General features: G+C 48.3%; 3 protein-coding genes and 1 non-coding gene across 4 annotated transcripts; 1 reads left to right on the top strand and 3 right to left on the bottom strand.

Annotated features, from left to right (window-relative positions):
* Window positions 1–1,931: 1,931 nt before the first annotated feature.
* Window positions 1,932–5,335, bottom strand: SMAC4_07528 (uncharacterized protein). The gene is made up of 3 exons (XM_024655352.2): window positions 3,744–5,335; window positions 3,418–3,684; window positions 1,932–3,358 (listed from the first exon to the last, which is right to left on the bottom strand). Exons 1-3 carry the CDS (start codon window positions 4,028–4,030, stop codon window positions 2,470–2,472), a joined length of 1,443 nt encoding a protein of 480 aa, XP_024511251.1. The 5' UTR covers window positions 4,031–5,335; the 3' UTR covers window positions 1,932–2,469.
* A 5,948-nt stretch (window positions 5,336–11,283) lies between these two features.
* SMAC4_07529 (uncharacterized protein) lies at window positions 11,284–14,188 on the bottom strand (the record flags this gene model as incomplete). Its single annotated transcript, XM_003344473.2, has 9 exons — window positions 11,284–12,194; window positions 12,249–12,373; window positions 12,426–12,906; window positions 12,964–13,073; window positions 13,124–13,472; window positions 13,530–13,623; window positions 13,682–13,778; window positions 13,838–13,927; window positions 13,997–14,188. 9 exons carry the CDS (start codon window positions 14,186–14,188, stop codon window positions 11,861–11,863), a joined length of 1,872 nt encoding a protein of 623 aa, XP_003344521.1. The 3' UTR covers window positions 11,284–11,860.
* A 5,125-nt stretch (window positions 14,189–19,313) lies between these two features.
* Window positions 19,314–22,269, top strand: SMAC4_07530 (uncharacterized protein). Its single transcript, XM_003344474.2, has one exon. It carries the CDS (start codon window positions 19,507–19,509, stop codon window positions 21,898–21,900), a length of 2,394 nt encoding a protein of 797 aa, XP_003344522.1. The 5' UTR covers window positions 19,314–19,506; the 3' UTR covers window positions 21,901–22,269.
* A 211-nt stretch (window positions 22,270–22,480) lies between these two features.
* On the bottom strand, window positions 22,481–22,552 carry SMAC4_13304. The gene has a single exon. It is a non-coding gene; the product is annotated as a tRNA-Thr (tRNA).
* Window positions 22,553–22,785: the final 233 nt, after the last annotated feature.

The following is a 22,785-nucleotide window of genomic DNA, read 5'->3' as shown; positions in this document are numbered from 1 at the left end:
GGTAGTTTGTTGCGATCCCCGGATCTTCATGTTTTTTACTTCCCCAGCTCCCCAGAAATTCAGAGTGGAATCATGCGATCCGCAAGTAATGGAGACTCTTGGCCGCTCTTGGGCTAAGCTTGGTATTGCTTAAAACTTGGGAAGATGGTTCCATGGGAAAGGGGTATCATTCCACGAATGGGAAGAGTTGGTGATGATGGACAAATGTTTATGAGGGGAGTTTCAAGACTTCGGGGATAATGTCCGGTATGTATTGAAACTGACCCCGGCCCTTCGGTGGCATTCTTTAAAAGTTCTCGGAAATAAGCATGGTGAACTACGTATTCCCTCCCTCCCCTTGGAGCCTGGTGTACTTTCTTTCTGGATCCCCATTACAAGTCTAGTGCTCTTTTACCTAAGCTGGTCAAGACCTGGTAAAGATAGAACAGTGATCAAGGACCAGGTTTCGAAGCTTAGTTAATCAACTACGTAAGGAAAAACCACTTCCCCTGAATTGAAGAGAAAGCTTGTTCGTATGCAGACCCTTTATTCGGCCCTGTTTGAAGATCGAGCAAAATTGAACAAGATAACCGAAACGAACTTGCTTACTTCTTCAAGTGTTCTGTGCCGATATATCCACGGAGTTTCTGTAGCAAAGATGGAGAGATAGGATAAACAAGACGATCAGTCTCGAACCTCACAAGGAAAAGATGAACCAGTTACACAACATCCTTACTTCTTTGAACTCAGGGGCATCAACCTACCAACGTCCGTCAAAACGTACAATCTCGACCCTTCTCGCTACAACTGATCATTCAAGTTCTGGAGAACCAACTGCATGACATTTCCCGACCGCTCTTCAAATCCCATTAGCTGCCAGCCTACCAGCGGTTCCTGGCCAATTCAGGGGTAAAGGTTCGCTTAGTTCTTTAGTTTGGCCCGCGGCATTATACCTAGCAGCAAGTCCATGTCTCATACATTACATAAGGCAAGGCGAACAACCAACTGAAGTCCAAGAGGTCGATTCTGTAGCTTCCCCTGACCCAAGCAGCTGGATACTTACTCACATCTGCCGAAGTAGACCTCAGTACTAGTAAGCAAGGTCTGAGAATCGTAGTAGCGTAGCAGAAAGAAGGTCACCTTGGATATGCACTTTTCTCTCGCCTGTCACTCCAAAACAGAGTTGTAGACAGACTCTCGGCCTATGACCGCAGGCAGGAGGCCCACCCACGAATAATGAACTTCAAGATTCGAGACAAACGAGACACCTCCTTACTTCACGCAACAGTACCTAGAAGATGCCCCCCACTACAGAAAGAAAATGTCGAGACTTCATCTTATCCACTGTTGAAATCGTGTAACACCTAGCCTACCCTCGGTTTCCAACTTGTAACCTAGGTACCTAACCTAACCGCCTGTCAACCATCAACTGTCAACCAACCTGTCAGACACCTATCCCGTCCCATCCCGTCACGTCAAACCTGTCCCGAACACAGACACAGACACAGACACAGACACAAGCGGGAAACAGCAAGAGCGGGTGTTATTCGGAAACCTACACACGAGACAGTAAGACATGTATGTGCACGACTTCCTTCCTTTCCTCTCTCTGCGACACTTACGACACTCGCGTCAGAGGTGAGGCTCCCTACCTCTGTGGAGGTAAAGGTTTCTTCTTCTACATACCTCCTGGACATATGTAGGTATGCAAGATATAAGGAGAGGAAGACCTGTCTCGTTGCTTTGATAGCGAAGGGGGAGTGCGTGCGTACTTGGTACGTAGTCAAAAAGAAAAAGGTAATGAACCTGTCATTGGTCAATTATCCGCTTCAAATTCAATCAACCTTTTACCTCTACAATCTATGGTAGAGGGCATTTCCGCATGGTAGATGTCCATTCTTTTCTCATACTTCACACTCATTACTCTTTATTTGTTACTTGGTGACGAACATTTTCTGCAAGTACTCGTTTATTCCGCAACGGTAACCAGTCAATCTCCTTCGAGTACACAAAAACACCCGACCCCTGTCCCACCGGCACTTAGCACGTAGGACGTAGAACGTAGGACGATTACCGTTGGAACGTCAGACAAAGATGCAACTGCAACGGCAAAGCAGGGCGAAACAAGGCATATCAACGCGGGAGTTCCCTTTTGTGTTCCCAATCACGGTGTTTCGAACCAGCCTCCCTGATCTTGTATATACATACGTAGCGTAGCATTTCATATACCTAGATCTGAAGTATTATAAACGCTCATATGTAACCCTAGAAACATGGACTTTTGTGTGAAATTGGGTATCAAGACAAATACTACCAGAGACGCTGACGAAAAGAAGATGCCTGACAAATAAACCTGTTAATGGTGACAAAGAAAAAGAAATGCCATGAACACGGCTGTCATGATGGACCGTAAACCAAAAAGCACATGATCGCTTGCTTCTGGTGAACCAAATACCCAGAGGAGAACATAATTCCCAACGGCCGCCGATATTATCTCACATCTTTGGAAATACCGTCGCTCCCCATTCCGTACGAGCTCCTGCGGCTCCCACACGCCGCCAATTCCTCCATGCTCTCCGTCTCTGGACTCGCAAGGCCCGTCCGGCCGCCCATCTTGTGGAACGGGTTGATCCCAACACTAGCGACCTGCCCAATGATAACGCGCGAGGTGCTGTGGTGGTAATGACTTCCATCGCGACGTAGTTTGTTGCCAGACTCCGGGTCCCCTGAGAACCAATCCTTCACATCCTCGCCGAAGAACTTCCCACATGCCTTCCAAGACGTGACTGCATAGATGACTGCATTCCAGAAGCCCTGTAGCGGCAGGACCCCAGCGCCCATTAATTCGAGGACCTTCACCGTTTGGTTATGGTGAACCACGGAGTAGACACGGTTGCAACTCGAGGGTATCCATGTGATCAACAATGCTGTGAAGAAGAACAGTGCGCATTTGGTATAATGCCAGATTGCGCTGTTGTTCTGGCGAGACTTTGTGCGCTGGCCTGTATTCGCAGACCCAGACAGCCCTCCAGTGATTGTGGTTGTGCGTGCCAAGTTTTCGCCGTCGGGAGTTTCTGGAGGTCTCTGGGTATCTGCCGAAATGGTGACGGAATAAGCATTGGGCGGTACCCTTGGAGGTGCCGGGTCGCCAGAGCGTTCTTGTGCGCGGTTGTTTCTCTCGAGGTCCACGAGTCCGATACCATTCCGGTTAGCCATCTCGTGAGTGACGGAGACCTCTGTGATTTTGCGGGATTGCATAGTTTCATCAACCGTTCCACTGTAAGAGCTGCTGATGTGGAACTTCTTGATCTGTCGGTGGTTCTTGTAGATGTCTCTTCCTGCGCGGAGGTAGATGAAGAATGTAAAACCAATGGAAACCCTATGCAATCCAAGGTTAGATGGATTTGCAAATATTTGGAGAGCAGTGCGTTGACCTACCAGACAGGACCATAGAAGGTTGCAATGCGGAAGATATCCCATTTTGGACTAATCCAGCACCATAGTGTTGCATTCCCATACATCTTTCCCCTAGTAGGCGTCGAGATGAAGCAGTACACCAAAGCGGTGATGAATGTCAGACCATAGCAGCCTAGGAAGTAAAACTTCTCCATTGACCTCAGCTTATGGGCATCGTACTGGTGCTCAAAGATTAGAAATACGTTGAAAGCCATCGCCAACACCCAGAACGCGTCCGCCGGCATGAACCTGTGATAGGAAAATCTGTTAGCAGCCTGTCAAGTTGGATGAGGGTACTGCTAACTGACATCTGGATCAAAAACGCCTGCACCTGGCAGCCCGCTCCGTCCGCCTTGTCGACGAAGGATCTTCCCATCAATGTTGCGACGTTGGTTGCGAGATTGCCAAAGGTTGCGAAGAAGGCCAAGCGGTTGATGGGTTTCCGAAACCTCTTGGAGAAACAAAAGGTGAAGATGATGAAGAAACAGCCGAGTAGTGAGAAAACTGAGCAGACACGCTCAATCATGTTAAAAGTGTCATGGCTGCCGGCATGGTGATGGGCGTTCGGCCAGTCGGCGTCTTGGTCGGTCAACATGGTGGGGATTGGTGCGCAACGGCGCAAGAGGATTTTGAGGGAGACCAGGGAGTCGTCAAGAAGTCGTCGGATATATTGGCGTGATAGAAAAAGCGGTCTTGGGTTGTGATCCGAGTACTGGTGACAACTAACGGATCCAGAGATGATGGAAGGGAATGGCGTTCTCTGGCTGTAACAGCCTTCAGAGAAAAGTGTGCAAAAAGATCCAAGGAGCGGAGATGAGGTTTGATCCAGGATGATGCGGGAAGGGAGGGGCAGGAAAAGAAGGTCAAGAAAATATCAGACAGAAGGAAGGGGAGGGTTGAGGGTTCTCCCCGCCAGCCCCGAGGTCGGGGGTTGTGCGCCCGTCTGATGTTCTCGTTCCGTTGCCCTCCACTCGTAGCTCAGATCCGTATTCCAGCGGTGGTATGTTTCAAGAGGCCCTAAAAGCCGTGGTCCTCTAAGATGGTGTTGGATGTTGAGGTGTATATATGGTCGTCGTCCGAGCCAAGGCCGAGAGGAGAGGGAATGTGAGAGTGCGAAGCGCCTTGTGGAGGACCGAGGATCAACCAGTGTGGCTCAAGGTATTTCTAGGATGATATTGTCTTGGTACAGTTGGTCCCCTGAGAAAGCCTGGAAGGACTGGGAACCTGAAGGGATCCGGGTAAGACACCAGAAATTCCGGACAAGGATGTTGTTGACGACTGCCTCGCAAGGTCGAACTACCTGGAAGGTAGACAACTTAGGAAGGAGCAAGGTAAGCCGGTAAAGTGAGGAAAGTCCCGGCAAAAATAAGCTCTGCCCGCTGGTTGGTTGGATCGGTCAAAGTGGTCGGGTTGTACCTGCGTCGCCTTGAACAAATTGGAAGGAAAGTGATGGACCGTCCTTGTGCTTCATGCGTCCTTCACTTGTTGTTGAAATCCATGGTGCGTGTGGAAGAAGAGGTGTAATTTGGTACGGGACTTGCAAAAGAAATATTTAGCCATCACTGTGAACCTTCCCTGTGAACGGCAACAGAGGTGTTGTTTTTTTTATGTTCCAATAACCAGATGACAGGTAAAGAGGGAGGAGGGTGAAGCTGACGAAGATGATGAGATCACATATCCCACAAAGTCCGACTGCGCAAAGCTTCAAGATGAGTTAAGCCAGAGGACTGTGCAGAGAAAAATGGAGGTGCCAAATACATGAAGTTAACAAGACAAGACGGTGATGGAAGGTCCGTGAGGAATCTCTCCCATGTGGCAACCTCTTGAAAGCCGTGCCTGCCGGACTGGGCCCACTTCGCAGCACCACCACACTTAGCTAGCTTTTTTCCTGCGATCGTTCGTAGCTTTGTCTTCTCTTCAATATATTATTAACTTCTCTCTTGCTTTCTCTCCCGCCTTCTTTCCCTTATTTTCTATAGTCTAAGAGGTTATAAGCTCTTTTATGCAAAAGTGTACATTTATTTGAATACTATTATACTTTCTGCAACGTTTGTAACGAATTTGAAAAGCTGTTGCATTTATTATTTGCGATAGCGATCTTTGAAAGCTGTTGTAGTTATTCTTTACGATAATAACTAACAAAAACTATCATTATAATTGCTAAGGATCAAAATATTTTTTATTATTAAACTAATTTCTAAAGATTGAAAGACGCTACTTATCATTGAAATTGCTAAAGATTGAAAGACGCTACTTATCATTGAAATTGCTAAAGATTGAAAGACGCTACTTATCATTGAAATTGCTAAAGATTGAAACTTCTTATTAAATAACTAAGTTAGATTGAAAAGCAATACCCTTCATCGTAATTAAAGTTAGAATTACATTATAAGAATGTTATGCAAATTAAGTTACATTAAAACGTTTTATTTACTTTTTCCCTTAAATTATATAACTGATTTTACTGATTATAATTTAATTTTAATATTAACTTTTTATTTAGAAGATTATTAATTACTTGTCACGAAATGCACTCGGGATGCCTCTTCTGGAACAAATTATATAAGACCACTTGAGTAACCAAACTGCCAGCTTCAGTTACTTGTATTCTTTTCAAACATAGCTTAGTGATGTAGTGGTCCGCCAGCGCCGTGACACTTAACTGAAGCTAAAAAGCTACAAGTTCGAACCTCGTAGTTGGGAAAATCTTTGGATTTTTCGGATACTCTTATATAGGTTCCCTTTTACGGAGATGCACACGACCAGGTTGTATAGATGCTCTGCTGTCGCTTAATTGAGAATTCTCGTTCGAAAAGTTCGATCGGCTCCTAGGAACCGTCGCTGGCTAGCATAGTATCCCGAGGAGGTCGAGATTTGGGGCAAACCTCTCAATGTAAGGAAGGAAATGTTACAGAATGCACTCAGGTGCCTCTTCCAAGACAAACTATATAAGACCACTTGAGCGACTAAACTACCAGCTTCAATTGCTTGTATCTTTTTGGAATATAGCCTAGTGGTATAGTAGTCCGCCAGTACTATGACACTAGGTATATGATATAATATAAGCTAACTTTATGATGCTTTTCTTATTTAAAAAAAAGCTATATAATTAACTAAGAAGATAGTTTAGTTGGAAAGATCTGAGCTTAGTTTATCTTTAGTATAATCTAAAAGATTATGAGTTTGAACCCTGCTCCTCCCACTTCTATCTGGTTTTTATAACTATTAGATTCATTTAAATTAGGAGATATATATAGAAAATATATGAAAAAAATGCGGAAAAGAAAATCTAAATATAGTATTTATAATATAGCTGCTTAATATGTTTGAATTCACTAAGTTCAGGTAAGAAGTATCAAAATTGGAAAGAAGTATAAAATATTACTAACATTATATTCATTCTTTAAGTTTTCTATTATTATATAATAGATTGGATATTATATAAGTAATAATAAAATTATACCAAGCAAATGTTAAACTGTCAATAGAGTCCTAGAAATTAGATTATTATTTATAGTAATATTTAAGTACTAATATAAATAGAGAATTGAAATGTAATAGTAAATAGTTTATTGTTAATTTTAAGCTATATGTACACATGATACCAGAATCTCTGGATTCCTGGTATCGTTAGCCATACCCTATATTATAGCTTATACTCGTCATGACAGCTCAGATTAGCTAGGCTGCTATGGAGGCTTTGGTGCCTGCTTAGCTGTTGCTCTACGCTCGAGCTACCTAGCTCGCTGCGCTGCATATCCACTACGTGCAGACGGCTAGCTGGAAGCCAGGTCTTTCTTCTGAGAGAATCTCTCTTTTATCTATTTTTTACATACAATATAGCCTTACTCTCGTAACCTTCTGTATTGAGTGTAAATTCTACAATTCCCGTATTAACACAACAATGCTTCGTTTGCAAATAATTTACTAATTAGAATTTCAGTAGGAGGCTACAATATTATATTAGCTAGTTCCTTTGCAATTTGGAAATTGAAAAAATTCATACTAATTATTTTATTAACGTAAGAACCAGAATTCGTAAACTTGATTCCAACAGTAAAAGTATTATATTAAGCAAGGAATATGTTGGAGGAGGGTAGTTTTTACTAACTAGAATCGCAAATTCTATTTACAGATTTGGTTAATATAAAGTATATTATCTTAAACTCGGCCTAAATTGCTGTAAATTACTACTTGGACTTTTATTATAAATGAATTATCAGTATAGTAGTAAAGAAAACCTTTTATTTAATTTATATCATAAGTAGGAGTATGATAGTAGACAAATTAATAAAATGAATTTGATAAGTGAGTGTATAAGTGCTTTATATAATAATTAAGTATGGTTTCCGCTTCTAAAATTAGAAAATATTAAAAAGGACATGAGTAATTAATAGAGATAATAAGGGTTGGAACGCGGATTTTTGGTATTAAAGTAATTAATACTATACAAAATAGTGATATCAGAGATATATATATATAGATTTTTACTTCTTTCTTTCTCCTTACGTAATACTAGAGGAGCTGTGTTTCGCTCAGCCAGTATACGACCTTTAACTCTGCTTGCCAGACTAGGCCTACTTTCTAGTACTACTACACTTAGCTAGCTTTTTCTCCACGATTATTCGTAGCCTTGTTTTCTCTCCAATAAATTGTTAACTTCTCTCTCATCTTCTTCTCTTATTTCTTATAGTCGACGACAACCAAGAAAGGCCCATTGTCAGTAAGTCCGCTCGGGCCTTGATCTTTTTAACGAAGATCTAAGTAAAGGATCTCCTCCCTTCTCCCTCCTCCGCATGTCAGCGAAGGGGGAAAGAGAGATGAGAAATGAAGTGTGGGTGATCTTGGTAGACGCGGGGTATCGACCCCGACCCAGATGTTGCAGGGGTCTCAGCATCATCCCCCAAATCTGTTTCAAAAACGGATCGTCGGTTACAAAGTTACGAGAATACCGGGAATATCCCATTTGGGGATAGCTGCACATTTGGTACATTTGGTACATTTCCCATCTCAAGAGAATGCAACGTTGGTTGATCCCAAATCCCAGTCCCTCTCTCCCCAGTAGCCATTCTGCCCTGTAGAATGCCGCTGTCAGAAAAATAAATCCATGTAAACGAAGCGACCTTGTCGTCGGAACAAGCCCTAGAGTGGTGGCTGTTCGTATAAGCCAAGAATCCCGGGGTAAGAATCTTTTAAAACGGTACCATCGATGCCGGTCATCATTTTACCCACACCACCAGTAAAGGGAGATTTCGAAACTAGCTTGCAACAAGCAACGAGACGAGTACACGACACGACACGACCCGTTTAGCACGGATGAGCTGACGACAGACTGACATCTTCCAGTTACCGTCCGGTGAAGAATCTCGATCCAAGCAGAAAATTCGTCCTGCCAAGTCCGCAAGTCGGCGCCGGTCTTGGCTAGGGAAGCACATGGACCCTCGCCCGACGCCCGGTGACCCTCCCCGATGCCGCGGTTTCGGGAGCCCCAAAGTTCACCAACAACGTCGGGTCAACGTGTAGTTGCCGTCAGTCCGTCTGTGCGTGAACAGCGACAATCTCTCGAGAATCTCCAAGTGCCGGTGGTGTCTGTGTCAATTGGAACGAAATGAACATTGGAAAATGCATTGCGGTATATTGCCCGCATAAGCAAGGTCAATCTTCCGCGCGCCAGGATGACGGGCATTGGATCTCCGGGGATCATGGTGGTTGAAGACAATGAGTACCCCAAGACATACCGTGAGAAGAAATCTAGAGTCGTGATAATTATTTACCTACACCTACCTTACCACAACGTGACACGGAGGAAAGGGTCCGCGCAGCAGCTGGTCGGAGTGGCGGGTGGGCGGGAGGGAGGTTCACCAGTCATTCGCGAGCCGTTCGCAATCTTTGTTTCCTTCGTTCTTTCGCTCGGTCGCACAACGTTCTTTTCGTTCCTTCGTTTCGTTCGTCGTGGGATCTCGTTCGTTCACACGCGCGCGCGGGGTCATCACCCTTTCCCGTTCGGTCGTCGGCCGTGAACATCATCTGTGCCAGCCCTCTTTTCCGCCTCTTTCTGGTCATTTCATGCCAATGCATCAATTCATCTCAACTCTCACGATGGGATGGTCCGAGTCGCTTCGCGTTCGAGTCGCTTCGTGTTCGAGTTATGTAGTTGTCGTCGGTTGGAGCTGGAGGTGTCTCTGGACCTGGGTTTCGCGGCTGCGCCGCGGGACGATGGGACGATAGCCCAGCCATCTGCAAGTCGACGAATGGATCAAAGGATGGAACAAATTGAGTGCATACCTTACAACATGCATCCTTCGTGAGTGGTTCACCACGACTGGAAAGAACGACAATTCCTGTACTGTCTTGCCGTTTCGGCCGTTTCGCGCCGTTTTGTTTCCCCTCAAACCCCTGCGTCTGCCTGTAAATCGTCTCCACATTTAAGTCAAACCCGTGCAGGGAAGTGGACCCTTCCCCGATTTCCATATTTACTCCAACGAGTCTAGCGCATCCTTGGCGTCTTCCTTCGTGCCTGCCTTAAATCTACGGTACCTACACGTACATCAAATTCGCAGCAAAATGTAGAATATAAGCACGTGCAGGGGTCAAATCGATGTGGTGAGAAGACTTGTGTATTCTGTAGAGATCTGTGCCCAGTAAATGCCGCACCAGAAATCTGGGTTATTGCCCGAGCAACCGACCCGCTAGATTACACAAGACAGGTTGCATCAGCACCCCTGTAAACCCTCATTTCTGACACAAAGCCACCAAGTAGCACGAACCAACGTGAGACTTTCCTGTGCCTTCGACATTACCAAATCTCGAAGGCGTCAATCACCGACACCAAGCCCCAAAAAGATCAATGACTTGTTTTCCTTTTGAACCTTGAGATTAAAATCGATGGCAGGTGAGTTCCCACGGCTGTGGTATCTCTAGGGTAACAAATGCGCCTCATAGGGAATGGAACAAACGAAGTGAACTCAATCGACGACGGCCATTCTACCGGCAGGGCTCATCGGAACAGCTGAGTGTCTTAATTTTCTCCGTCCCCAAAACCACTAAACGTACTTCCAAGCCCCTCGGCCTTCTAATAGACTTTTCCGAAAATTCAAATGCCCTCATTCCTATACTCGTACTTGCGTGGTCACTGAAAGACATTGGTGAACATTGGGCTTTTGGGTATATAACAGATTTAACCGGACCGTTGCCCCGCCCTGCCAACCCACCTCGCTCTGTTTGGCCTTTCATCATCTCCATCATCTCCATCATCTCCATCATCTCCATCATCTCCATCATCTCCATCATCTCCATCATCTCCATCATCTCCATCATCTCCATCATCTCCATCATCTCCATCATCTCCATCATCCATATAACATCCATAACATCCACAATCCCCGTCTATGCTCCCGTGGGGTCTCCCACGTTCTGCCTGGAGCTCGGACTCCTTTTATTCATCATCCACTTTCGAACCTCAAGAAGAGCTCAAGCTGAAGCTCCAGGAGTCAAGTTCTCTAGAGGGGTCCAGAGTGTTGACGTTATTAAATGTCCGAGCTCGTCGGAACTCGGAAACGTCTCTCCGCATTTACATATAAACTTCAACATCCACCATTCCCCTGACATGATATTTTCCTCCCGACGATCATGTTTCCCGGATTTCAAATCTCTCGTGGCGAAATTGATCCCCGTCATTAGAACCTGTTCAAAGACGACAAGCTCACATCCACGGGGGTACCTTACGCGGCAAACCTCTTTCCGTGGATCCCCCTGATGACAGAATGTTGCCGAGTTCCGCCGGTGGACGGATGACGCAGGGCTTCGTTTATGATCACGACATCAACACTCGAGCAGCTTGGCGTTTCGAGATACGATTCATTAGACCTATATATGGTCTACAATGAGGACCTGCTCGGACGAGGAGGGCTCTTTTCTCGGCATAAAAGCCGCCCGACGACAGCCGAGACGACAGCCGTTAACGAATGATGAGAAGCAAGGACGCCACGGCGCACGCCATCCCCAGACCCCACTCCCGCGAAGAAGAAATGCAAACTTCCCACGTTTCGCATCTGGCGATTTCCATCCGACCGCAGGGCGCCCATGTTGTTGCTTGAAGTACAGTACAAAAATTTGGCGGTCTACATGATCATCCACTCGTGTCGAGCGGTAGCTGCCGTGTTGAGGTCTTTCTTTGATCATGAAACAAACCCTAGTCACATATGAGAAGAAAAAGAAGAAAAGCAAGATAATCCCCCAACTCCATTTCATGCATTCATATGCCAATCCTCCTGAACGCCTTCAAGACCAAGTGGTATTGCCCAAGTCATTCCTAAACGCATGGTAAGCTCGCCTCTTTTCGATTCCTGGGTAATGATCAGCTGTAGGAAGTCATGTTCCTCCTTGCTGCTCAACGGTAACCCTTACTCGGATGCTCGCAATTTCTTCAGTTAGAGCGAAAACGATCCGGCGACTGGGCTTTGCGCGAGTGTTTATCATCCATTGTTGACGCAGAAGCTACCGCAGATCTGGGGCGACTCTGGCGGGAAGCGTGGCGTTCCATCAGTTCGAACTCCTGCACAGCAACTTCCTCGGTTGCCTGGCTTTTGTTCTTCTGCATCTTGGCCCTGACATACTTGTAGGCTCTATAAACCCATGGCTTCCGACCGGCGGGATTGATTGTCCAGTATTGCTTCAGTTGGTAGTCATGAGGCTCGACCCCAGTGAGTTGCGAGATAATCCACATCAAGCCGTTCACAATGATGTACGTAAAAAGACCCCTTTGAGAGCGTGTCAGCTTTGTCAACGGGCATCTATGGGGTTCGGGAACTTACGCGATGAGGCCATATGCGACACTGTAGCTAAAAGGAATGAACATGATCGTGACAAAGGAGGGAATGGCGTCGCCAGCATAATTCCAGTTGATGCTGCCAATTTGCCGCAACATCAGGAAACCGATCTACCCCACGTCCGTCAGTACAATACACTTTTAGGGGAAATATTATCCTTACCAGGATCAGGGCCGGTCCAGTGGCATATGGGGGGATACCAGAAAAGAATGGCGCAAGGAACACCGCGGACAGGAAGCATAATCCAGTCACAATCGCCGCTATTCCAGTACGGCCACCCGACTGGGCTCCGGCGCCGCTTTCGACATAAACCGTGACAGGAGATGATCCCAGAAGGGCTCCCATAGAGATGCAGAAAGCGTTGGTGCAATATGCGATGGTGGAGCCGGGAAAGTCGGGGTCGAGTCCCTGGAGTCTGTAGGTGTATCTCGCTAGTCCCTGAAGCGTTGCGGTGCAGTCGATCATGTCGACGTAGAGCATGGTAAGGAGGGCAGCGATGAAGTTGCCTTCATGGTGGTGGAGGTCAAATCGCAGCTGAAACATGTCGAACCCCGTCTTGCGCACTCCGACCATGCTGGAGAAGTAATCCCATTTGTTCTGACCAGCGGAGTCGTAAGGGAAGAAGGTCACGGATGTCGAGCGTCTGAATGGTGCGATGGTCAGTCCCTGATCTTGTTTCGGTCCAACTGAGATCACTTACGGGATGGACATGAGAGTGACGAAGAGTACACCAATGCCAATGGAGTATTTGTTATTGAAGCCCATCAGGACAGCTGGCAAGATGCCTCCTCCAAGAATGCCGAGCCATAACTATTGCTTGTAAGAAGGTTGAAGAAGCCGAAGAAGACGGGTTACGTTACCTTGGGGCTCGCGATGGCGCTCGTACCAGTACACTGGGCCTGCTCGTTAGGATTGTCACAAACAGCCAGCGAGATCGGCACGACGTTTCCACTGGTAATGATACCAAGTCCAGTATTGAAAGTCAGACCAGTCAAGGCAAGGAACAAACCAATGCCACAGACGCCCGCGACCTTCATAGTGGGCGGAATGATTCTGACGAGCCAGTGACGAAGGCCGGTCAAGGCAAGGATGATGAAGATCCAGCCCTCGAGAAACACGGCCGTGAGAGCAGTACGCCAGGGTAGCAAGCCAGATCCTCTGATACCGATGACCTGATACGCGAAATAGGAGTTGAGGCCCATTCCAGGTCTGTTCTATTGTCAGCGATTTTGAAACATGTTGGATATGACAATGTTCGCAACTTACGCCACAGCCAAGGGCATATTGGTCGTCAAGCCAATAAGGATGCAAGACATGGCTGTAACGGCGGCGGTCACTGTGACCATATCGCGACGGAGTTCTGGCTATCTGTCAATACTACAAGTCCAAGAGAAGAGCAAGTCCGGCTTCTTACTGACCTTCGGTGCAGGTTGAGTAATCCATGGAACAATGTGGCTTGCCCTTATCCTCTCCCAGGCAGCTACACTCGTAACCCGAGGCGGCAATGACAGCCGGCTATGTTCGAGTTGGTTTGTTAGACACGTCTTCCTAAAATTGAGAGAGAGGAAGCGTACATTGGCGGCCAAAACGTAGAGCATGGTGGAAAATGTGATTAGTCCGGCGCGGATTTCGGTGCAGAAGTTCGCATCTCTGATCTCCTGGGGCTAAAGGTGATCGGATTATCAGTCAGTCTATGTCCATGAATCTGGAATACAACGTCGAAGAATACTGACATGACCTGATCCGCGAAGGCGGAAGAAGCGACCGATGTATGTGTCGCTAACCTTGCGGTTGACAAAGTCAACCCCGCCATTGATCGCATCGGTCGCATAGGCAGCGCCGCGGCGGAAAATAGAGCGATGAGGAGGGGTCGGATGGACTTCATCAGCGTTGTCCGAGAGTCGGACGCCGGTGCTGCCCGCCATTTCTCCGAGGGCGTCTTGGACTCTGCGGTCCACTAGACAAGCAGGGTTAGTCGCGGTTGTCTCGAAAAACGGGTCCCGAAGAAGTATCGCCTTGCAATACTCACGGCGTTGTGACGGTAAAGGAAAGAAGTATGGAGATGGATATAATGAAGGAGAGAGCCCGAGGCTGCGACACTTGACACAATCTTGAGCTGTGCCACTAAAGAAAAGATGTGGGCAGCGGAAGGAAGGTTTTTTGCGAGGGAAGGTGAAGAGAAGAAGGAGTGGACTCGGCGACCCAACGCGCTATGAAAAGTGCGGGTGGGTTGGGAGACGCGAATTGTGACTTTCTGAGGAAGGAGCGGCTGCGAAGTACCGGGTGGGTACTTATCTGCCTTTCCAAAGTCGGGAAGGCAGTACTGGTAGGTGCCCGATATCTCGGAGCCCAAGACTTTTTGCACGCCCAGGGGCAGATAAAGGACTGGAAGGAGATGGATGGTATACTTTTGTACTTGTTGTTACCACTTGACAGCAACTAGTAATTGTGTTTTTGTGAAGTTTGAGGTGATGTTGAGGAAAAGCCGCTTGAAAGAAGAAGTCGGGAGAAGAATTTGCTCAACAGGAAGATGAGATAAACGCGGTCACCGCAGCCAACCAGAAGGCACCTCAGATATGGTTTTCCTTGCGAGGAAGGATCAACGTAGGTGTGCAGACAGGAAAGGATGAGATGCACGTGAGCCCTAAGCAGGAACACTTCAAGTCCAGCAGACCAGTTCCGGTACCAAGTCGGGTTATTTTGTCATCTGATGGTCCAGAGCGATCAAAAGTACGGATATTTTGACATGTTTTTAGGTTAGTCATGACCCTTTAGCGAAGAAGTTGTTGTTATTACCCTGTGACCGAAACTTATGGGTATTTGGATGCAGGTTCAACGATATGAATCGCGTAGTTTTTCTTGGCTCATGGGGTTGATCGAAATTCTCCCATGGGTCATCCGCTCTGGTCAGCGGCACTACGGAGTAATATGTAATCCACGAATATCTGACAAGATTTAACAGTCGTCTGTCTCCTCCGTGGTCCCAATATCGGCCAGATCCGGGAGCGGGAGCAAAGGCGAGAGGGGCACGATACGTCGATGAGCCTCGTACGGTCCGGCTTCTCTTTCGGGACTTCTGGAAGTCATCATCATGTCGACGACAGCAGTCCCAAAGAGCCGCTCAACGGATCATTGCCTAAAGGAGAATGACTTCACAACGTTTGAATGAACCGGCTTCGATTCTCGTCCCCTTGGTGAAGCTACAATAGTTCTGCGCTGGTCCGTGTACGACGACTCGGCGAGTTTTCACCATCTCCAACCACATGAATTGACAGGAGATTGCCATCGATGAGCAGTCCTGGGCTAAAAAGGGTCTCATCAAACTTCAATCTGCTCGTCAGTTTCGTGCCCATGAGACACAGCAGGCAAACTTCCAAGGCTATAAAAGCCAATCCTCACCCTGTCTCCAGTGCCCATTACCATATCAGCCTTACTTTGCTCTCTGTTCATACTGTCATGGGTCCAGGAAATTGCCTACACTAGGCACTTGGTGACAGGACAACATGACTTCTCGAGAATCGAACACATGCTCTGTCCGCGGCTCTACACGATACCGTCTATTAGCAACGCAGGACGATAGACCACCAACCCCAGAAGCAGTCACACACCTGTTCTCGTCCTGGACATCACCCTCTTCATACGTATCTAAATACGCCGACCTTACGGATACCCTTACTCGGGAATGGTCAGCAAATGGGGAAAATACTGGGAGTCAGGGACATTTAACTTCTCAAACAACAGCATGAGCGAGTGCGGCTCTTCCCGGATAGCTACCTACCCCTGACCAGTTGGTAATCGCTTCGGCTGATCAGTGGTTGTGGCTTTCCACTCACAATTCCCGGAAATGGCAGCCGAAACCATAAACAACGTCCTCGCATGGTACGCGGCGAAGGAGACATATTTCACTCAGGGTATGTCACGAAACGATGTTAGGTACGTACCTCAAACACTCAGCCCCAAAGTGATTATTTGCTTGCAGGGTCCAGAAATGGCGGAGGCCACGATGTTATCGCCATGTAAGACTTCGCGTAAGCAAGCCTTGGCAGGGCTTACCAGGAGGATCATCAGGGGGGTTTTCCGCTGCACCCCTAAGACACCCAACCCCGATCTTACGAGCCGCCACACAATTCGAATCTGAAGCCACAGACCTTCTTCCCGCTCACAGCTGCCGCGCTGCCTGCATAGCCCTACCCATGGTGATGTGCCACGAGCTGGATCCATAATCTAGCTTATGGCACGCGGATAGTGTCGCGGCAATGGAAGCCGGGAAGAAGGCTCCTCGAAATCGGGCTACTACGTACTCTCGTCAGAGCTTGCCGTTCCAAAATTGGGCTGAAGACGGAAGAGGACATTACCGCGCCTCCTCCACACTATCACCAAGCTACGACTATCTGCGACTCCCCTAACCCACCGTCGACCACGACTGTTCACGGTTCGGGTGCCGGCTCGGCATGTTGCCAACCAGCACGGCACATACCGATATCTATTACCGTCCACCTGGGCAAAACAAGTCTCCGAGTAGCTGACTATGACAAAGCTGCAGGTTGTGCTGGTCGTCCCTGCTCTTGCGACTTATGGGACCAGAGCATCGGCCGTTTCCCATGTCTTTTTGTTTACTTCACCCCTGAACTAAGGTATGTGGAGACCGGTCCCACTGAGGTCACTTGCTGTCTAACAGGAGTCTGGGTCACTTCACCCATTCAACCCTCTGTCTCAGTACTAAGGAGTTATTCTACTGCCCAAGTCACAAACTCCCACAAGCCTGTTTGCCAAGAGTCTCCACAGGTCAGCCGGGGAAACTCTCGAGAATTTCTAGTACAGCTTCTATCTCCGTACCAAAGAGGCTCCATGCCGGGATCGAATATGCATCAAAGACAGCAAGGTTCGGTACAGGGGTACTCAGAATCCGATTCTCACGACATGGAAAAGTTACCTTATGTAAGGTACCGATGGCAAAAGTCCCCGACATACGGCATCAACTGAGCCCCAGCCACTGCCGTACCACCCATGAAGCGATGTGCCACTCTACCACTGAACAGCGGTCAAATATGAAGTCTATGTCGCTGACCGTGTGTAGGCTGTGTTCGAATCAATGAGATTTGGGATGGACCCTTAAAACTGTGGCACATGTCCTGCCAATCAAAGCAGATGCCAAGACTCTCAAAACTATGGGTGAGGTCTAAAGCTGCCATTAGTCCGCATTCACGATCACGGACCGCAAGGCCCCATCCCAAAAAGACAAACTTGCGGTGCGGTACCCAGATTAAGCCGTTTACACAAGGACTTCGCAGCTGTGTAGTCCTACCCCCTTCCGGGCGATCCCAACATGTATCCCGTGCGAAAGCGAAAAAGAAAAAGAAAAAGAAAAAGAAAAAGAAAAAGAAAAAGAAAAAGAAAAAGAAAAAGAAAAAGAAAAAGAAAAAGGAAAAGAAAAGGAAAAGGAAAAGGAAAAGGAAAAGGAAAAGGAAAACTACCATACCCACCTGCGTGGGTGTGAAAGAGTAATTTTCGTGAAGAGCAGTATCACAAATGAATCTGCCTTCGGGTTTTAGAACGGATGTTATTGGGAGTTGACCGATACTGTTAACAAGAGCGCCAACCTTTGACTTCTAACACCTTGAAGGGCCCATAATAGTAGCTATATACGAGATGGCCTGCAGCCATTCCCTTCTTGTCACGGTTCTGCCGTCATGGAGTACCGGAAGGATCGATTAACTGAACAGTATGCTACGATGACGGTGTGTTTACGTGGACGGTTCCCGTTTTGGCGCAACGCTTTCCTGCAAGTCACCAAGACAGCAAAGCCACCAACCACTGCATATTCTCATCTCTAAAACGCGGCAGAGTCAAGATTACCATAGGCCCAAAATCATCCTCATACCTGCGCGGCGATCCTTCCATTCGGTTTCCCCGCGGCCAGGGTTCGAAGCTTGACTGGCATTGGCACCAGAGGGTGAGAAGACATGAAGCGAAGAGCATACAGGCCATCACGTCTCGACAACGTGTGGTAGCATGTGCCATGCTACAATAGCTTGCGACTCGAAAAGGGTGGTGATGACAGCCGCACCGTCACACAGCAGATGCATGGGTACCTAGCTAGGTAGGTAAGTGACCTTTAAAATCCTCCGCGAACCCCCGCAAAAGCCGCCGGGTGCTACACAAAGCATCGCTTTGGCTTCAGTCCTGCCTCTCTTCCCCGAAAGCTTCTACTACACTACAACCTAGGTCCAACAGGCATGTTAAACGCAATTCTTACCTGCAAGCAATTGTTGATTTAGCCGCTCAGCAATCTTGTTATCATTACACCGGAAACGCACTCCGGCACTATACGCCATACACCATATCTGGAAGGATCGCGGGCATGAGCGGATGGAGGCATGGGCATGCTGCTTCTTTCATGGCAAAGGCTGGAGTAAACTTGCAGATGTCTATTACCACCCTACTGGTTGGAGACCGCTATCCGCTGTCATAAGATTCCCATCTGACTGGCCGAGTTTCCCATTCTTCGTGAGGCGCCTTATGTCCGACCCGTTGCAGTAAGTATCTTTATCTTCTTCTAAACCATCCATGTTGGCTTTCCCATCTACTTCTGTGTAAGTCAAACCCGCCATCTAACATGTAGTAGGCAGGTAGTCGTGCAGTTTTCTCCATACTCCGTCCGGCCCTTTCAACTCCGGTCCAACACGGTTTCAGTTCGCCATGTACGCTCTTAGGATGCAAATCGACCGTGTCGGTACCGGGCTAAGGTACCGATTTCGGTACTATGCACCAATTCTCTATCAAACTCGCCCGGGTTGAGTCTCTAATCGACTGTAGCCAAACAAGCGATTTCCTTTTGCCACAAGAAAAACGGCAAGTCGCCGAGTCTAGGTACATTCTCCTACACGGACGGTCTTGCATTGATGGGTATGGAAGGATTCGATATCATTGTAAGTGGGTTGTTGATGGCTTTGGTCGGCTGATATTTTCGGTATTCTGGGCATGGTTTCGACGTTGTTCAACGTCCATTTATACTCTGATTCTGCCACCAACTATGGGTTTTCATCAACAGTCTCGACAGCTTCAAACACAAGACAACTCCACAGGGTACGCCGACAACGCAAGACGCATTCTCGAAATATTCCATTATCAGTCACACAGGCTCCACTTTGTATCTCGCCAATATATCAGTCGCCTGGTCCGGCTCTTCTTCGCGGCTTCGTTTTGACTTCCACCTCACGCGTTTTTTCACACCACAATCATCATGGGCTCAGTAACAATAACCACGCCGCTCGATGAGCAACTCTCCATCCTCTATGTCGACTGTTTCGACTCTTTCACAAACAACATCATTGGTCTTCTCGAGGAGCGTCTAGGCGCAAATGTCATCATGGTTCGCATCGATGACAAGCAGGCTGACAAGGACCTTAACACACTACTTCGGGCCGTAGATGGCGTTGTCATCGGGCCCGGGCCCGGTCATCCTGGGAACCCCCAAGATGTCGGCTTCATCAACAAGCTCTGGGCTCTCAGCGACTCGGAACTCCTTCCTATCTTCGGCATCTGCCTCGGCTTCCAGTCTCTGTGCCTCAACCATGGTGCCGATGTCAAGAAACTCAAGAGCCCCCGCCATGGCATTGTCAGCCGATCTACGCACCAGAGCACCGATATTCTCAAGGGACTCGGCGATCTCGATTGCACCCAATATCACTCGCTTCATGCCGACCTCGAGCTGACGGGAGCTCCCGCAACCCACTTTTGGCAGCCAAACGATGTGTGCCCTGACCTGTTGCCTCTGGCATGGGATCTCAGTGATGAGAATAACGGCCCCGTCTTGATGGCTGTGCGCCATGCTACCAAGCCGTTCTGGGGGTGTCAGTTTCATCCCGAATCCATCTGCACCTCAGAAGCCGGCAAGGACATGCTCGTGAACTGGTGGAGGCATGCTCTCCGGTGGTCGGCCAACAATGGCCGGGTTCAGACCGAGAAGCTCACGGGTCGTTATCTTCCCAACTCGTTATCCCGTCCCTTCGTCGACGCGCCTGTTCAGTCCCATAACCTGAAAGCTTCACACCTCGCTCAAGAACTGCGCTCGGCCGCCGGCCGTGATGACATATTTCTCCGTTGGGCCAAATACCCGGCTCAGGGTGTGACCCCTACTGTTCTTCTAGAGAAGCTCGGTCACCGAGATGACGAGGTCATTCTTCTGGACTCTCAAGGACACAACATGGGTCGTTTCGACATTCTTGGTCTCTCCGTCCCTGGTAAGACCACGAACGTGACCTACAGTTCGTACGACCGCACGCTCAAATATGGCAATTACACCAAGAACATCGATTCGATCGATGAGTGCTGGCCGCTCTTCCAGGAGGCTCTCGATCTTTATTATCCCCAGAACCAGGAGATCGATCGGTCCAAGCTCCGTTCGGATATGGATAGGTTCATTGCCGGTCACCTGCCCGCCGACAGCCCCTTCTGGGGCGGTTTCATGGGGTACATCTCGTACGAGGCCGGGCTTGAGACCATCAATGTCAAGCTTCCTGAAAAGGCCACCGATGGCTCAGCTATCCCCGACATCAACTTTGCTTTCATCCACCGCAGCATCGTTATCGATCACCATACCAACCAGATCTACGTCCAATCACTTCTTCCCAACGACTGGACCTGGATTCTCCGCGTCGGCAGCCTCATCGACTCCGTTTCTGCTGCCTCCAACAAACTGACATGTCCCAGCTCAGAGTCTCGTCTCCTCGAGGACACTCTCGCCCGCTCCACCATCACCCGCCCAACCGGTGATTCCTACCGCGCCCAAGTCCGAGATTGCCAAGACCATCTCCGATCCGGCGACTCCTACGAGCTCTGCCTGACAGACGAGAGCTCCATCGTCATCCCCTCTGGCCCATCCTCCTCCTCCTCCTCCTCCTCCTCCAATGACTCGTCCCTTGACGCCTGGTCCCTCTACAAGAAGATGCGCCTCAACAACCCAGCCCCGCACGGTGCCTACCTAAACCTGCCCGACGTATCCATCGTCGGCACCAGCCCCGAGCGTTTCCTGTCTTGGTCGCGCGGCGGCCACTGCCAGTTCCGGCCCATCAAAGGCACTGTGAAGAAGGGTCCCGGGATGACCCACTCCATCGCCAGCGAGATCCTCAACAGCAGCAAGGAGCGCGCCGAGAACCTCATGATCGTCGACCTCATCCGCCACGACTTGTCAGGCGTCGTCGGCGCAGACAACACGTGGGTTTCGAAACTGATGGTCATGGAGGAGTACGAAAAGGTGTACCAGCTGGTGTCCGTCATCGAGGGGCAGCTGCCGCCCGCCGAACTACCCGGTGCCCCCAGGGGTCTGCATGTGCTCAAGAACTCGCTGCCGCCGGGGTCGATGACGGGTGCGCCCAAGAAGAGGTCGTGCGAAATCCTGGTCGACTTGGAGAAGAGGCCGAGGGGCATCTATGCGGGCGTGTTGGGGTATATGGATGTTGGTGGCGCGGGTGACTTTTCGGTGGTTATCAGGACGTTGGTGAGGAATAAGCTGGAGGAACAGGAAGTGTGGAGGATTGGTGCCGGTGGGGCGGTTACTATTCAGAGTACGGATGAGGCGGAGTTTGAGGAGATGGAAATCAAGGCGGGGAGTGTGTTGGAGTCGATGATGAGGTGAGAGTGATGGTTGCGCTGGCGCGGTTTGAAATGGCTCGCTGTTTGCTGTCCATGATACCTTGAATGGGGTGCATTAGAGGCGGCTTTGGCCAGGGAGTTCTTGGAGTATGATGGTTGCATGGGCTTTGTTAATTCGACTTTCATCTTCTTTCATGTTTTTTCTTCTTCACTTTCTCTTCTTATGACTACCTAACGACCATCACGCTAGACTTTTTCTTTGGTTTTCGTTTCTCCGTTCTACTTACCTCTTTCTATCCTCTCTTCTTGACTCATTGGTTATTTTCATTATTTCTGTACAGGGCAGGCAAGTGAGCGCACATAAAGATAGATCGTCTAGACTTAGACCCATAGAAGAATGAATCATCATTACGATAAACATCATCATTCACTTGTTCAGAAAAAAAAAGGCTGACACTTGCGAACCTTGACAAAAGGGGTGGTTCTAACCTAAACAGGAAAACGGAAAGTCAGCCAAGTGGGATGAATGCTCAGAAATTGTATGTATACAAGAAAGAAATGGAATAAATGAAAAAAGATGGTGATCTTCAAAAAAGTAAGAAAAGACAAAAAGAACAGTTGGATGCCCACAGCCAGAATCGAACTGACGACCTCATCATTACTAGTGATGCGCTCTACCACTGAGCCATGCGGGCTTTGTGTGATTTCAGATGAAAGAAGGTCAAAGCGTATTACTTAACAAAGGGTGTTTCACTATCACTGGTCCAATCTAGATCTTTCCTTGCCTAGTCCTAAGCCTCAGCTGAACGAACGCCACTCCGTCTACGGTTGCCAGAGCTCGCAGTTTTTGCTCTGTAGCTGATTAATTGTGAACATGCTTGCTATAAGCGATATACTTGGGGTTTATCTACATTGTCGTCGAAGGAAT

Source organism: Sordaria macrospora, chromosome 2 (genome assembly GCF_033870435.1).
Source record: "Sordaria macrospora chromosome 2, complete sequence".
In the NCBI taxonomy this organism is placed as follows: Eukaryota; Fungi; Ascomycota; class Sordariomycetes; order Sordariales; family Sordariaceae; genus Sordaria; species Sordaria macrospora.
This window is presented reverse-complemented; position numbering and strand designations above follow the sequence as displayed.